At 41.9% G+C, this 18,276-nt stretch overlaps 1 protein-coding gene across 4 annotated transcripts; it reads right to left on the bottom strand.

The window, feature by feature from the left end:
• Positions 1–6: 6 nt before the first annotated feature.
• Positions 7–18,035, bottom strand: LOC111958775 (upstream stimulatory factor 2). 4 transcript variants are annotated; one of them, XM_023980041.2, is made up of 11 exons: positions 17,239–18,035; positions 11,116–11,153; positions 10,702–10,808; positions 9,593–9,712; positions 9,170–9,317; positions 8,756–8,843; positions 7,025–7,063; positions 5,866–5,924; positions 2,242–2,348; positions 1,834–1,962; positions 7–1,169 (listed from the first exon to the last, which is right to left on the bottom strand). In XM_023980041.2, exons 1-11 carry the CDS (start codon positions 17,277–17,279, stop codon positions 1,080–1,082), a joined length of 966 nt encoding a protein of 321 aa, XP_023835809.1. In that variant the 5' UTR covers positions 17,280–18,035; the 3' UTR covers positions 7–1,079. The 4 variants fall into 4 exon arrangements, with proteins under 4 accessions (XP_023835809.1, XP_070293363.1, XP_023835810.1 ...); XM_070437262.1 differs by having other exon boundaries at positions 2,254–2,348; XM_023980042.2 differs by having other exon boundaries at positions 10,702–10,805.
• Between the last annotated feature and the right edge of the window lie 241 nt (positions 18,036–18,276).

Raw genomic sequence — 18,276 nt, 5'->3', positions numbered from 1 at the left:
CGCTCCAAAATGACAATGCATTATTTACCATTGATTATGATTATTTTGTGCCCAATAGAAATCAATCTAAACAAAGAGCAAATGCATCCAACAAGTTTGTAGAGAGTCACAAGCTTTCTGTAATCATTGCGTGCTAGGAATATGGGACCAAATACTAAACATTTTGAGTACTTTAATACACATGAATACATCCAAATAMTTTTGGTCCCTTAAATTGGGGGGGGGGACAATGTACAAGAAGTACTGTAATTTCTAAARCGGTTCACCCGATATGGATGAAAATACACCAAAACTAAAGCTGACAGTCTGCACTTTAACCTCAGTCATTGTATCATCTTAAAGTGCTGGAGTAGAGAGCCAAAACAACAAAATGTGTCATGTCCCAATACTTTGAGCTCACTGTATATCGGTGTCACTTTTGAAAACACCTAATAATATTGCCAACGATCAAGGCATTCTTTCACATAGTTCTGCAATGCAGCGGTTTATTTGTATCGTGTTTCTGTTCTACTGGCTGGTAACCTACCACTCACTCATACATCATCTATTCCTCTAGGATACATGAGCTTTTCTAAATGAGTCTTTCTGGGCATATTTTTAACAATACACAAACTAATAAATTAAAACCGCTAACGTAACAAAAATGGTAATATGAATCTCAACCACAAATACAGACTAAAATAAAATATGACTGAAGAGAATGGGAAAACTCCTCAATAACAAAATATCCAACGTCAATGGAGGGAGGAGTTGTGCAGAGGGTTTCTCTGGGCTAGTAGAGGGTTTCTCTGCTGGTTGTGACCGGTTCTCTCTCTGAGACATGTCAATTGTGTACACGGTGGCTTCTTTTGTCATTTCAACTGATCCTGGATCAGTCAAGTGCAGCCAACAAAGCAGCAGGAGCCTGCCAAGAGTCTCGGATGCAGCCACAAAGACAAGGCCAGGGAAGACTAACTGTCTGCGACTGAAAAACAGTGATTCGTCAGTAGCTCGTTCATTTTGTTCTGTTCCTACGTGTCGTCTCCAGGCTGCCTCGTTCTCCTCTTCCTTCTACCCATCCTGCTCTCCGTCTCCCTCGTTCATTGTGGCGGCGTCTCGCCCACGCYCTCGATGCCGTGCTGCTGGAGTTGCGCTCGGAGAAGGGCATTCTCATTCTTCAGCTCCTCGATCTGAGACAAACAACAACAATGTCCGCCAACAAAAAACAACGGGTGTCCTCAATGTAATCAATGAATTAGCAGCARCTTAACAAAATACGTCAACTTCTAGGCCTCACTTGTTCTTTCAATGATTGAAGAACTAGACAGAAACGTCTGTTGTATACACTTTTCAACAAAAGTTTTGGACAATCCTGGCCATAACATCCATCTGTTTTAAATCTCAAGGTACTGTACTATCATCCCAGCTTCTCCTCTGGGCTATCACACACTCACTGCCTCTCTATCCCCCACAGGACTGGAGACTGTTCACTTCTGAGCATTAGAATGAGGACATGGAGAACGGTSCTTTGGGATTCAATAAGGAATGAAAGGCAAAACACTCTCCATACAATTCTATAACTTCATTTTGAAGAAAAATGGCACTTCGGTCGTCAGACGTAAAATGAACGTTAAATGTGATCAAACGCCTACATTTGTTTGAACATCAACCCTTTCTGTTCGCAGGCGTGTGATTATATGTGATAGCCTGGTCCCAACTCTGTTTGTGCAGTCTTGCCAACTCCAATGTTGTGCCTGACAATGACCATAGAAGTTGGCAAGATGGCACAAACCGATCCGGGTCCAGGCTAGGCCTCTGATTCTTKGTGATAGCATTCTTTCTAGGCTGTTTTACCTGCTGTCTGCAGAGCTCGTTGTCCACCTGTACTCTCTCCACCTCTTTGACACCGTCCAGGAGCCTCTGGTTATTCTGACGGAGCTCTCGGATGTAGTCACACGCCTTAGACAGGATGCCCCCTTTACTCTGGGGGAAGGAGAGAGGAGTTCATTAAGATCTTGCTGTGTGGACGACAGGAAGAGTAACCGCTGCTTTCGCAACATCTATTGGGGATCCTAATAAAATACCAATACTTGTGCATGCACACACACACACACGTGTCTAAATGAATGCAAACACCCCCCACACCCACACAATTGATTCCAATTAAAAATCGTATTTTCCCTAAGCCTAACCTTAACCTAACCCCTAAGCATATTAAAATGTGTACACACACACACGACAAAGCTGCTGAGAGTGCCTTACAGAGTGACTTACAGCYCCCGTCTTGGTGCTGTCTATGTTGCAGTCRGGGATGATTTTGGAGAGCGTGACGATCCAATTGTTGATCTTGTCTCTCCGCCGCCTCTCAACTGTTGRGACACACAGAACAGGTTCAGAGAAAGAGGTGAACAATAGGGATACATGCGGAGTGGTTAGGGTCTACATGGATATTTTTCTCTGCATGCCTTGAATAGTCACTTAGCTAGACATGTGACATTGTGGGAACATCTGACAGTTCAACAGCAGCCTCTAGTGGTTGGTTGATATACAAAATGAAATTCCCTAAAAGTGCCTCTGGGATAGAATTWGAAAAAATATCTATTGTCCACTTAATGTGGCTTTGGTTTCAAACATTAAAAAAAGAAACATTAAAACATCACAAGGTGCAGCTAATTTAAAAAGAAATTCAACAAGATATTGCATACACTACATGGCCAAAAGTATGTGGACTCCATTGAAATGAGTAGATTCCAACATTTTTTATTTTAAATTTTTTACCCAATTGGTCTCCCCGAGAATTTTCGTGGTATCCATCGCATGTAATTTTACTATCTTGTCTCAATCGGCTGCAACTCCCGTTACGGGCTCGGGGAGTACGAGCCGAATCGAAAGCCCATAGCGTCCTCGGCGAAGCACAACGTCCCAACGCAAGCCGACTGCTTCTTATAACACAGCGCGCCTTCCAACGCCGGAAGCCAGCCGCAACCAATTGCTGTTCTGGGAGGAAACACCGGTGTACCTCGGCCCACCTTTGGTTAGCGCGCACTGCGCCCGGCCCGCCACAGGAGTCGCTGGAGCGCGATGAGAACAGGAATCGTCCTACCAGGTCCAACGACCTCTAACCCGGACGACACTATGGCTACATATTGTGGTCGCCCACGCCTCCCGGTCGCGGCGCCGGCTGCGACAAGCAGCTGGGCGCGAACCCCAGAGTACTTACTGGTTGTGCGATCAGCTCAGACATGCGATGCAGTGCCTAGAACCACTGCGCCACCCGGAGAGGCCATCCCAGATTCAACTATTTTAACCCAATACGCGTTGCTGACAGGTGTATAAATCAGGCAAAAGCCTGCAATCTCCATGGACAAGCATTGGCAGTAGAATGGCCCTTACTGAAGAGCTCAGTGACTTTCAACATGGCACCGTATTGGATGCCAACCTTTCCAACAAGTCAGTTCGCCAAATTTCTGCCCTGCTAGAGCTGCCCTCGGTCAACCTGTAAAGTGCTGTTATTGTGAAAGTGGAAACGTCTCAAGAGTAACAACGGCTAGCTACGAAGTGGTAGGCGTACAAGTGGTTGGTAAGAGTGGAAGTGGTGTAAAGCTCACAGCCATTGACTCTGGAGCAGTGGAAACACGTTCACTGGAGTGATGAATCACGCTTACATCTGGCAATTCGATGGACTAATCTGAGTTTGGCGGAAGCCAGGAGAACGCTTACCTGCCCGAATGCATAGTGCCAACCTTTAAGTTTGGTGGAGGAGGTTATAATGGTCTGGGCCTGTTTTTCATGGTTCGGGCTAGGCCCTTAGTTCCAGTGAATGGAAATCTTAACGCTACAGCATAAAATGACATTCTAAACTTTGTGGCAACAATTTGGGGAAGGCCCTTTCCTGTTTTAGCATGACAATGCCCCCGTGCACAATGCAAAGTCCATACAGAAGTGGTTTGTCAAGATCAGTGTGGAAGAACTTGACTAGCCTGCACAGGCCCTGGCCTCACCCACCTAATACCTTTGGGATTAATTGGAACGCCGACTGTGAGCCAGGCCTAGTCGCCCAACATCACGAATGCTCGTGGCTGAATGGAAGTAAGTCCACGCAGCAATGTTCCAACATCTAGTGGAAAGCCTTCCCAGAAGAGTGGATGCTGTTATAGCAGCAGAGGGGGGCCAACTCCATATTCATTTCCATGATTTTAGAATGAGTCCATGTACTTTTGCCATGTAGTGTATCTTGGAATGCAAAGTAAAGCACAGGTTGCTGGTTAAGATACACTACCGTTCAAGTTCGGGGCCACTTAGAAATGTCCTTGTTTTGAAAGAAAAGCAAATTTTTTGTCCATTAAAATAACATCAAATTGATCAGAAATACGTGTAGACATTGTTAATGTTGTAAATACTATTGTAGCTGGAACGGACCGATTTTTAAAGGAATATCTACATAGGTGTACAGAGGCCCATTATCAGGCAACCTTCCCTCCTGTGTTCCAAGGCATGTTGTGTTAGCTAATCCAAGCTAATCAATTTAAAAAGCCTAATTGATCATGAGAAAACCCTTTTGCAATTATGTTAGCACAGCTGAAAATGTTTGCCCTGATTAAAGAAGCAAAAAACTGGTTTCTTTAGACTAGTTGAGTATCTGGAGCATCAGCATTTGTGGGTTCGATTACAGGCTCAAATGGCAGAAACAAAGTACTTTTCTTCTGAAAACTCGTGAGTCTATTCTTGTTCTGAGAAATGAAGGCTATTCCAATGCCAGAAAATGCCAAGAAACTGAAGATCTCGTACAACGCTGTGTACTACACCCTTCACAGAACAGCGCAAAATGCACAACTGAGCAAGAGACAAGTACATTAGAATGTCTAGTTTGAGAAATAGACGCCTCACAAGTCCTCAACTGGCAGCTTCATTAAATGTACCCGCAAAACACCAGTCTCAAGTCAACAGTGAAGAGGCGACTCTGGGATGCTGGCCTTCTAGGCAGAGTTGCAAAGAAAAAGCCATATCTCAGACTAGCCAATAATCTTTAATTTTTAAGATTGTTCTTTTGCCTGACACTAGACAGAGGAAGATTGGGGAAAAAGTGTTATGGACAGGCGAATCTAAGTTTGAGGTGCTCGGATCACAAAAAAAACATTTGTGAGAGCAGACACAATTAACGATGCTGGAGGAGTGCTTGACGCCATCTGTCAAGCATGGAGGCAATGTGATGGTCTGGGGGTGCTTTGGTGGTGGTTAAAGTGGGAGATTTGTACAGGGTAAAAGGGATCTTGAAGAAGAAGGCATTCACTCCATTTTGCAACGCCATGCCATACCCTGTGGACAACGCTTAATTGGAGCAAATTTCCTCCTACAACAGGACAATGACCCAAAGCACAGCTCCAAACTATGCAAGAACTATTTAGGGAAGAAGCAGTCAGCTGGTATTCTGTCTATAATGGAGTGGCCAGCACAGTCACCGGATCTCAACCCTATTGAGCTGTTGTGGAAGCAGCTTGACTGTATGGTRTGTAAGAAGTRCCCATCAAGCCAATCCAACTTGTGGGATGGGCTTCAGGAAGCATGAGGTGAAATCTCTTCAGATTACCTCAACAAACTGACAACTAGAATGCCAAAGGTCTGCAAGGCTGTAATTGCTGCAAATGGAGGATTATTTGACAAAAGTTTGAAGGACACAATTATTATTTCAAAYAAAAATCATTATTTATAACGTTATCAACATCTTGACTATATTTCCTATTCATTTTGCAACTCATTTCATGTGTTTTCATGGAAAACAAGGACATTTCTAAGTGACCCCAAACTTTTGAACGGTAGTGTATATTGGCTCAGAGAACATTGAATCGGGGAGGATTGTGGGTGATGTAGGCCCTTCCCTTTGCTCACCTTCATTGTGTTGCGCTCTCCTCCTTTCATCTCTGGGTGTCCGTGGGCCATCCATTTTCCTACAGACAAAAATAGAACATTTCACCCATTTTCAAAACCTGGGAGTCCTCAGTCCACCTCCATACAAACAGGTGCAAACAGCTAGTTAAATGTTTCTAACTCTTCAGACCAAAATAAAAAATCTTCAGACTACAGCGCTCCATGCAACTAATCCAGTGCAAGAATCCCCCACCAGAACCACTATCTCAAAGCACCTGACCCTTTTACAATTACACACCACTCAGGCACCAGAGCCGTACTCTGCAGGGGGGCCGCCCTGCACCGCCTTGGGCAGCCGTGCTGATCTGAAGCAGCCGTATGGGGCAGCATATGAGGTAATAACACCACCTTGGTGCTGACAGCGAGACGCAGTGACTGGAATTACTGTATTACTGACTGTCTGACGACCATCTGGACAGGCAGATTTCTTGGAGGTGTCTGAGGTGTACGTGTCCTTCCCTGCTATACCCCGGAGACAGTCTAAGGCGCAGGCTTCATTATAATCCTAAATTTCGATGTTGTCGCATTGGTGTCCAGAGTATGGCTAATGACAACTGTTTTTCCTATATGTGTTTTCCCCGTGCTATTCTTTAATTAAGTTCCCCATACGTGACARCCAGATGAGCTCATGAAGGCACTGGGGACGAGATGYGCAGGGCCGTGACAGTAAACTAATACAATTCGACAGCACTTACTTTGACAAAGCTTTAATCTGTCTAATGAATTGTGTCATAAATTAAACCAAAATGGCTGGTGTTCACACAGTGCCCTTACTTTTTTCACATCTAATGAGTAAAAGCAATTAAAAGCAAGCTAAAACAAAGGGGGCTGTTTTTACTTTAACCTAGCTATTCAAGGTCTTACAGAACTGAACAGAAACACAACTCATTSCAATACTGCATCAGGAGTACCATCAAAGAGTACACACACACTTTCCAATGCTAAATGTAGCTCAATCACATCAAGGGTCTAACATAATCACCAGGGAATTGTACTAAAGGGAATGAAGGGGGAATAGGGAGCTGGTATGATTGTTCTTTCTTCTTTGTGGTATATGATCTAGGCCTAATTTGATTGGTTTAKTGGTTGCAGGGGGAGGGGATGTGGAAGTTGTCCTCACCAGTTTAAACCGTCATGTTGCAGCATCTCGGTTTCGTCTCTGCGAACGGCAGGTAAGCGGTGGAAGTTTTCATTTCATTTCATTTATTTGCATAGATCAAATATGTTCAGTCATGGATTAGTTTATGCGTTGTTGATGAAAGAATAAAATTAAAAATACACAAATTATCACACACAAGAAAAACATATGGAAAGGGGGAATAGAATGGCAAAACACAGGAAAAACAAGTCCTCCCTAGACAACAGCACACATTGCAGTGGTATCCAGCCCTTTTAGACTGTACATTTAACAGTGGAGTAGATCAAAGCTTACTGGTAGCCAAAGAGAACTGGGGAATCACTGCAGCCCGACACTAGAACTAGACATACAACAACTGGACTGGTCTTGTACGAACATCCCACACAAAGCCCCAAGAAGCCTAAAGAACTTGGGAAGAGTCCAGATCAGTCTTAATAACAAACCCATAGCCCAACACCTTACTGTATGCAAATTGATGACCATCCCCTTTACCTAAAGCTAAATTGTAAAATGTATTTCCCCCCCCCCCGAATATAAGAAGCTCCATGTTGCTCTACAGGCCTGAGAATAAGAGTTGATCACATACAGGCAGGGAAATGGCAAGGGATATCCACTCAGTCCAACACAAATTAGATTTYAGAGGATCATGTGTTCGTTCTGGATGGCAAAACAAGCATGGCATTATGTCAAATTTAAAAAAGCACTTTGGAACCATTCTTCCAAACCATTTCCCGYATGTGCAGAACCCTTGAAACAATCTCATAACAAAAAACACACAACTCCTTATTTTATATTCAAACACTTGCCTGGCACTCCCCCTTCTAGATGATATGTTAGTTTATGGGCATGTTTACAATTTACTCACACCCCTTGGCTCTGGGCAGCATGTCTTCATAGAAATTACATTTCCTAAATTAACCAGAACACTAATGTCAAATTAATTCACTGACACAAATATCATTAATCATCCATTTGGCATGAGAGATTATTTAGATTTTCAGCATGGATTAACCAGAGTTAACAGTTTGGTTTTGATTCAGTGTTACTCATTCAGAGTGGTTTGAGGAAAATAGCTTCATCGCATGATAATGATATTGATGATTGTGAAAGAGATAAACAAAATTAGGAAGTGGACAAAAAAAGGGGGAAACCAGGGCAACAAGGACAGGGACACAATGACCCTGTGAGGACATCATCCATCCCACAAGAACAGCAATGTTCAAGGAAACTACACACACACACATGCAGTGCTGTCTGACCCAGATCCAGGTCACGCTCAACCCAAATCTCTGTGAAAGTGAATAGGGGGGATGCAGTGMGACTATACTTTCAGTTTTTGGAGAGAATAGTCAATACTACTTTTTCGATATTTAATCAGTGACTTAGTTTTCCAGTCTAACTGATACATCTCAGACTCAAAGCAAACCAACTCTTAGATGTTCTAGAAAAATCCTGTCAAATGACTTCTTAACAGGTTATTACTGATGAAAGGTTGAAATTACCGCATAACACCTAAGCGTACAGGCTAGTTCCTACTTGGAAAACATGTCTGACATGCTTGTGGYAGATGAACGCAAGGACTGCGTAGGTGGGTTTTTGACTGCTTAACATCTGGAGTGGCTCAGACTACTGTGTGCATGGGCTCTCCTTTCAGAGTCCCTCTAAAATGAGGGACATAGGAGGAGAGCAAGAAGCGCTGTGGTTGATACTCACTCAGGGTAGGGGTGTGTGCGCGGGGCTATGGTTCGCTGTGTGCCTGTCTGCAAGACGTCAGGAGGGGTCATCATCACGTAGAACTGACCTGTGGGAGAAGAGATGACATGGGAACGGGAGAGAGAGAGAGAGAGAGCGAGAGAGAGAGAGACATGGGGCAGGTTGGAGACTTCAGTGACAAAGTCTTAAGGGAGAATTTGCTGGGTGACACTGGACTCTAGCAATGAGACAAACCTTGTGGCTGAGGGGATGAACAGTTAATCTCTCTCAGTCAGCACTGTGTCGTGGTACTCAAATGTCAATTTGATAAGTGGTCATTCTTTATGTCTGGACTTGAACCAARAACGAGGGACAGTATTTTGCCCTCAGAAGACTGCTAGCCTAGCGTTAGAAGTAGAGGTAGTGCTGACTCACCCCCGGCCTGTGTGGGGTCGGAGGTGGTCTGCACAGACACAGTGCCGTCGCTCACAGCCGTAGCTGGGAAGTAGGCGAAGCGCGTCTCCCCTCCCAGCGTCTCTCCCACGGGGCTACCCCCATTACTGAAAGGGTTCTGGATCACAGCCTGACAGGGGACAAGGTGGGAAGGGTTAGCAAGCCCTACTGACAACTAACTTACGACATGGATATTACTTGATAATAATTAATTACAACAAGTGACACATTTATATATATATATAAATAAATGTAAGTGTCCTGATTCCTGCACAACAACAATATACAGATAACTTGTATAACGATCAATAGTTTGATACTACTGAAGTAGGTCAGGCTCCCTAGCCATTAGGAACTGTGTTATTGTAAGGGGTGACAGTAGTGGCCTCGGTTCCTGGTACCTACCTGGGCCACTGCTTGAGGAGCRCCGGGGAAGGCGGCCGTGGAGACCACGCTAACCGGCCCTCCCCCGTCATCTCTCCCCTCCAGCTGCTGGTCAGTTACCTGGACAACACGGTAAGTCACCTGGGGAAGAGAGGGAGACAGAGAGAGATGGAGAAACAGACAGAGAGAAACCAGAGTCATTAATTCTACAACAAAGAGCACGGGATGCCTTCTAGCCTGACGTCATATTGAGGTTCACACCCTAGGCTATAGTATTTAAACCCTTGCACATTGAATGATACTGCTAGGCCTACAATTGATCTACACACCCAACGTATGCTTATATGGCAGAATGTGCATAATTCAATATAAAAACAACKTCAAAATAATCTGTATTTGTACCCCTTCATCATGTGACTCACCTCCTGACTAGCATGTGACACCAGCCGCATGCCAATCCAGGAAGGGAATCACATGATCACTCACACTAATTGTGTTTACTCCAAATGAGCAGCGAAAGGACCAGCTCTATCTAGCWTCATCCCAAAAAATAAATAAAAAGGATTTATGTGAAGATATAACGTTCACTGTGACGGTTCACAAAAGCGTAAACATAAACAATTAACAAACCAATTTGACATCCAAACCTGTAGGCCTATATCAGTGTCCTGGCCGGTTCTGCTGTCTGGGTTCAAAGCGAACGAACACAAGGCTCTCAATTCAACRGAGAGGTTAGTGTTGAATTACAGGGTTATTCAGGGTTTTCCATTGTGTGATGCGGTTGATTCTCTAGTGGAGGGATGGGCAACACCAGTCCACAGGGGCCTGATTGGGTGTCCAGTCCCAGCTAACACACCAGACTCCAATAATCAACTAATCATGATCGTCAGTTTAGAATGCAATTAGTTTAAATCAGCTGTGTTTGCTAGGGATGGGGGGAAAGTATGACACCACTCTGGCCCCTGGGGACTGACCTCATACCGTAAAAACAGACCTATGTGAATTCAGCTAGTTAAAGGTTTCTAAAAAACTGACCTCATACCGTAAAAACAGACCTATGTGAATTCAGCTAGTTAAAGGTTTCTAAAAAATATATAAAAAAATAAAACCGCTGTTCAGGGGACACCCACCTGACCACCCTCAGAGCGGAACTGGTACTGAATGTTGTGGTCCGCGAATGCCTGGGCCTGCTGAATACTGCCTATGGTAACAGCAGTCTGCTCCCCTTCCCCGTCTCCTGAGAGAAGGACAGTGGAATGAGAGGATCGATAGAAGGATGGAAGAAAAATTCACAGTCAGATATCCTTTGATGAGAAATGAGTGAGACAAGGAGTATTATTGCAAAAAAGCTAGGCCAAAAAATATTTGACACTTAAACGTGTGTTTTAGGTCTGTTCTTTGGTCGTTTTTTTAAAGCAGCAGGTTTTTCAAGAGGATGCCTGAAATGTCAGTACTTTGAAATGTATGAAAGAGTAAGAATGGTGAAGGTACGCACAATGGCACACATGCATCCRAAACGCATACATCCCACCATAAATTCTTACCTTCTAATTGGACGACCTCCTCCTCTTGTTTTTCGTGACTAGRAAGACATGAACAAAGGAAAAATTCKAAATATAGGCAAGCAAAGTCTAGCTGACAAGGTTAATATAGAGTAGGGGATGGCAGTGGAGTACAAATGTTACAGTGACCTGGCTAATTGCCAGCAGTGGTGGGAAAAGTACTCAATTGTCATACAGTAAAAGTAAAGATACCATATTAATAGAAAATGACTCAAGTAAAAGTCATCCAGTAAAATACTACTTGAGTAAAAGTCTAAAAGTATTTGGTTTTAAATATACTTTAGTTTCAAAAGTAAATGTAATTGCATATATTAATATTAAGCAAACTAGATGGCAGCATTTTAAAAAATAATGACAAAAATAATCATATTTATAAATAGCAGGGGGTATATTCCAATACTCAGACATCATTAACAAACAGAGCATTTAGAGATGCCAGTATTTTTACTTAAGTACTTCACACCACTGCTTCCTTTCTCATATCAGCGTCATTAAAAGGCATGGTCATCGCCTCCTCAAGCACAACGAACAATAGCAGACTGTGGCAAGGGGCCGATGTAGAAATCGCTCTGTCATTTCCTGGTTGCTAAAATTCTACACTCTTCTCTCAATTTGAATAGCGCAGGGAATCATTGTGTAGGGAATCKAAAAAATAAATAAATCAATTAAATWAAAYAAAAATCGCTGTAAAATATATTTTCAATTAAAAAAACGTGGCTGTTTGARGTTGGTGGACTAAACAAAGTAAAACAGTCTCCACCATCRTCTATGCAATCTTGAATCCTTGGGAGGTAACCACCATGGCCTACAGTATGCTCGCCAGCATCCCTGSGACATCGGACAGCACTAACCTCCTCACAGAGTTGCGGGAAAATTTGATGCGGGGTAAGGGGGAGAGTCGTTTATATTCAAAGTGGTGTTGCAATTCACCTAGCTTCCACATGGGTGAGATATTCTACATTTGTTTAGCATGTTAAATTCTTCAAGAATCAATGGGCAGTGTTATCTTATATTCATTTAGCAGTGGTGACCGCTGCAAAAAATATGAATCTTTTTTTTATTTTTTTTTACACAGAGCATAACAAACATTAGGAACACCTAAGGTGTCGAAAGCGTTCCACAGGGATGTTGGCCCATGTTGACTCCAATGCTTCCCACAGTTGTGTCAAGTTGGCTAGATGTCCTTTGGGTGGTGGACCATTCTCCATTCTGACGGGAAACTGTTAAGCATGAAAAACCCAGCAGTGTTGCAGTTCTTGACACAAACCAGTGTGCCTGGCACCTACCATACCCCGTTCAAAGGCACTTACATCTTTTGTCTTGCCCATTCATTCTCTGAATGGCAGACGTACACAATCATTGTCTCAACTGTATTAATGCTTAAAAAATCATTCTTTAACCCGTCTCCTCCCCTTCRTCTACACTGATTGAAGTGGATTTAAGAGGTGACATCAATAAGGGATCATAGCCATCACCTGGATTTACCTGGTAAGTCTATGCCATGGAAAGAGCAGGTGTATACACATATACTAGGGGTGAACGTTGAAACGTTTACACGAAGTTGGGATCATTAACATTAAATTACATCCCTAACTGAAAAACTKKKGKRTWTTTCTTTGTTTTTCCCCTCCACATAATTAAAATCACAGTGCAGTTATCACAAAACATTTTCCCTGTTATAGCCTAACTACACGATAGACAAAAAAAGTTGTGTAATTAAAATAAAAACAGGGAGGAAGAGGCGAACTTTAGGYTACTCTGGTGAATTTGCAAGGCATGCAAGACAAGACATTGCGAGATGCAGATTACCAAGAGATCATATAGGCACGGTTCTGCCTGCCCCATCCTCTCTCTTGGGCGCTGCCCTGCCTGCGCTTTCTCTTGGCTAATGATGYAAGCSTGTGTTCAGTCTTCGGTCTGTTGCATGTAGAATAGCCTAGCCTATTAATTTTGTCTCATAGGCCCTAATATGGAATTACAGTAGGCTACAGGTAGCCTGTATCAATTAACCCTGAAAGCACCTCGGCTAGAGCATGTTTGTTTGTCTTTTAGGGTAGGCTACACCACGGCTTATTAAAATGCTGACACGAAACCTTCTCTGGTGATATGAAGCGGGACTAATGTCCATCACTAGGCGACCAGAACTGTCAATCAAATAATATAGAGCACACTCTCCTAAAAAAAAGTACTTTAACGTTTGTTAAATACAGTGGCTTAACAATATATTTAGTAGAAAGAAAACACATCTAGCTACCCTACCATAGCAAACTGCATTAAAAAAACATCAGTACATTAAATCAGCAAATCTGTTGTCAGGGCAAAAATACAGATAATTCTATGCCGGAGCAGAATTCTATTGTCTGAAATGGTAGACCTACAGACGCTTATGATGAGTCACTTTTTTTAAATTCTMCAAAAAGTACATTGTTGCTATCGACACGCTGAATTCTATGTCTGTAAAAGGGTTGCGGTAGATATAACTTCATTACCCGGCCGTAGCGGTCATACATACAAGTTTTGCAATTATGCTGCGGGACTTAGAGGTAATTTGTGGTGTAGTACGGTACCCTGCRTCACTACTTCATTGCTCCAGACCAGCGCAAGGGGGAGTTAGAGCACTGATTATGCTTTTGGGTCCTACTGTGTCTCTAAGTGACAATGARKGGGCGACATAAACCTAAATAGAAACWGATAATTGTGCAATACTTCAGTATTACTTGCTAAAACTGTTGTTACACTAAGGTTAGGATTATTTTGCTCTTACTGTAGTACTGTAGACCACTCCCGRCTGGTCACATTGTACAGCGCCTGAGTGGCGCAACTATGTTGCTACAGATGCTGGTTCAATACCCATGCCAGCCTCGACTGGGAGACACATGAGATGACTGTAGGTTTTTGGCTTCTCTCCCTCTAAAAACAGAAATAAATCATTCTAAATAACAAACTGGCTTTATTTACAAATTAGTAACAATGTCTCACCGCATGTTCAAGAAAGGCCTTTTTCCTCGCTCATATTACGTTATTTGAAAAATGAAATCTCCAAAATAGTTATTATTTAAACAAARCGATTAATATTATTATTAATTTAGAATAATATAAAAGCCCCTTGGATACAATCACAGATCTATTATTAACTCTGTTATTAGCAGGACAATATATATTGGTCATGCTTCCGAATGGCGCACAACGGGATTGCCTTGCAGTTCTCCAGCTGTATCCACTGAAAACGCGCAAGGTTCAAGGCACGAGGGCAGGGGGCACAGGATGGGCCGCAGAGCCGGGCACAGAAGATGGACCTAGCCCATGGGGAAGGGAGGAGGAAGGGTGGACCCCCACCCCGCCACACTGGGTAGCACAGAGAAACACTAAGGGGCATTGCACTAATAATGGTGCTGACTACGGAAACGTTTCCGCTGTTCTTAGTGCCAGTCTGCACGTTCAAACTAAAACAATGTAACTAATAATGGCATCTTTATAATTTCATTAATAAAATAAAAATACTCTTTCAAAATGCAGATGTTAATTTAGTAATTCGTTATTGATGCATAACTATGGKAAAAAATATCACTGAATTACAGAAAYATCCTCCAATCCTCTATATGTAATTATTGGCGGAGAGTCACGTTACATTTTTCGATCTAAGCGACATGAGTCTCACTAGCGTTGAGTAATGTGCTGTAAAAAGGGGTGTCTTATTTAAAGAGCATATTGAAGTTAGAAGCAATAGGATTTGAAGCAATAGCCTACAACTACTTTAGCACCGATTCGCGCTGCTCCGAGACACGTATGGGGACTATTCTTGATAAATCAATGAGATTTTTATTTGGACTGAATCTTCGTTTGGGTATTGGTTGGAGAAATGTTATGCTCTTAGTGTAACCTTTATTTAACTAAGCAAGTCAGTTAAGAACAYTTTTTTTTTTTAAAGGACAGCCTACTCCTTCCTCCCYGTYGGGGAACTGAACCCCGGTCTAACGCACGACACAGAGATTCTTTAGCTAAATAGCCTAGTACTGTAGCCTACTCCCAACCATCACGTTGTACAGCGCCATATTTTCCGTTCCATCCTACAGGAAACCGAGGGGGTGTTTTGTTTTTCTTGGAATAGAAACATCATAATATTAATCAAATTAATTTAGCAAAAATTCTTAAAATCAGTCCCATATACTATGTTCTGACAAAAAAAGGTTTGAAATTCTCTAKCACAGCCACTATTGAAGGCTATCAAATGCTTCTCAAAGATGCCCTCTGGTGGTCAAACTAGCACTAACGAACCAGTGGTTGGCACTGGTACACGTTAAATAACGTTCCATAGAACTCTGCGGAACCATGCAAGCTGTGCCGCAGTACGCAGCAACTTTTAAAGGACGAACCACTGTAGGCTACGTTATAGGATCATTATTCTGCATTGTGAATTGACATGCAATTTAAAAAAAAAAAATGTCATTTTAACAGAAAACACTAAGCAAAAATTGACCAAATATTATTTATGAATTAATATACACATATATATATATATATACATACACATACATACACACACACACAGACACAAACATTGAAGTCAGAAGTTTACAAACTGAGYTTAAATGTATTTGGCTAAGGTGTTTCACAATTTCTGACATTTAATCCAAGTAAAAATTCCCTGTCTTAGGTCAGTTAGGATCACCACTTTATTTTAAGAATGTCAAATGTCAGAATAATAGTAGAGAGAAATAAATAAATAATCTCTACTATTATTCTGACATTTCACATTCTTAAAATAAAGTGGTGATCCTAACTAACCTAAGACAGGGAATTTTTACTAGGATTAAATGTCAGCAATTGTGAAAAACTGTGTTTAAATGTATTTGGCTAAGGTGTATGTAAACTTCCGACTTCAACTGTGTGTGTTATCTATATCTATTAGTACCAGTCAAACGTTTGGACACACCTACTCATTCCAGGATTCCTCGTTATTTGTACTATTTTCTACATTGTAAAAATAATAGAAGACATCAAAACTATGAAATARCACATATGGAATCATGTAGTAAGCAAAAAWGGTGTTAAACAAATCAAAATATATTTTATATTTAAGATTCTTCAAAGTAGCCACCCTTTGCTTCCTGGAAGCTGAAAATGTCCCAGTTCTTCCCTGGCTTGCATACTTAGACATTTCACCCATTGAGCATGTTTGGGATGCTCTGAATTGACATGTACAACAGCGTGTTCCAGTGAAGAGGTGTGAGACAAGGTACTGACTGGTTCTGATCCACACCCCTACATTTTAAGGTATCTGTGACCAACAGATACGCATCTGTATTCCCAGTCATGTGAAACCCATAGATTAGGGTCTAATGAATTTATTTCAATTGACCAATGTCCTTATATAACCTGACCAAATTCACATAGAATTGTACAGTATACAATCACATTGAAAGCAAGTCTATGAAGCAGCAGGTCTGTTCTATGCGTCCTAGTCTTAAATTTAGTTTTTGGAGTCTTACTTTCAGTTTTGTACACCTGCTTCAAACAGCTGAAAATACAATGTTTGGTTATGTAAAAATATATTTCACTGCGGTTTAGATGGTACAATGATTCTCTACACTATAGTTGCTTGTTTTGTGGCAGAGCGATTTCTACGTACAAAAATGAAAAATTAATGTAGCAACTACATTCTAGCTGTAARCTAACAACTTCGTATATCTCTAACTAACGAACTAACTAACTAACGTTATCTAGCAAGCTAACTAATGTTAGTTCAGTGTTATCGAAACTGATAGCCCTAGCTAGTTAGCTAACGTTAGTTTAGTTAGCTAGCTAGCTGCCTGGCGTTATTACTAGCAAGATTTAGATTACTTAACGTTACCTAGTACTGTAAATTATCTACCGTAGATAACCGTGTTTGCATGAAATTCTGCAATCGTTTGTTATACTGTAACCGTTTTCTAGTTGGATTTGCTAACTTAGCTGTCCAAAAAGATGACTAAAATAAACCACTTTATAGTATCTAGTTTATACTACACATAATCAAGCTGATCTCTAGAAAATGGAGGCCAGGCCTTCGCTTGCTAGAGGAGACGTCTATACATGATGGAGAGGAAGTGGCGGGCATTGTATTACCTTGTCGCGGTGTCCAGACTCTGTTCGAGGTGCATATCCATCAGGGTTGGAATAAAATGTGATATTCACTGACACAGACGCGTAGATGGAAGTGCTGATCACGGGAACAAACACTCGGGTCATGTGAGAGAGACAGTCCAAGACACGTGAGGCATAGATCGGACTCGAAGTTAAAATGGAGACCGCTGCCGCTGGCTGGGGTTTATGTCGCTCTCGAAGCTTTCGTTCTCACGGGTTCACTCGCGCCGCTTGCACTGCTAAATTGAGTCTGGGTCGTCAGGATAGCAACTTGGACTGTTGGAGTTGTTTCGTTGCAAGGTTATGGCACAGTAATTCGTCGAGTAATTTCGGTCAATGTTTTGTCACGCTCGGTTTTTTTCTCCTCTCAAAACCTCTGCAGTAAACCAGCGTCCGTCGTGTGTCACAAAATATGGAGTGGACTATTAGTGTTAGCGAATTTAATTCCCCGCCCTGCTCTGCATCTATTTTTGTTCAACTTTTGATCTTGGAAGAGGAGTATGTAGAAATGTGTTTTATGAACAGTAGGCTACATGGCAATGTTGATTTGATGTGCCCCTGTTTGAAATTAATTCCAACCTTCTCCATTATATCCATTGCGTGCCAACATTTGTATTATTACATTACAATTACAACTCTGATCATTTTGTTCTGTCTACATTCATGTCTGATATTTACACCAAAGATGGTTTCGAAACTTCGGAGTACAAATCAAGCTCATGTGACATGTGATGCTGCTGATCACGTTGGTTTACTCAGGTGAGAGCTGAGATCGAATCCGGGTTTTTGCTTTAACCACATGACTACCCTGTCAAATGAAAGTGATATACGATATTGAACAGCACCATTTTGTGGTGCACTGAGCATTTTGTAAACATTGAATCAATCAAATAAAAATTGTGTGCAAAGTCTAMCTACATTATTTAAAAGTGGTTGATATAATAGTACCATTTTAAATAGATAATTAAGAGGATATGTGAAGGAGATTCTTCTTCCACTGATATTTTCTATTGACCACCA

This window comes from Salvelinus sp. IW2-2015, linkage group LG35 (genome assembly GCF_002910315.2).
Source record: "Salvelinus sp. IW2-2015 linkage group LG35, ASM291031v2, whole genome shotgun sequence".
NCBI lineage: Eukaryota > Metazoa > Chordata > Actinopteri > Salmoniformes > Salmonidae > Salvelinus > Salvelinus sp. IW2-2015.
The sequence above is the reverse complement of the archived record's forward strand: the minus strand, read 5'-3'. Positions and strand labels throughout refer to the sequence as shown.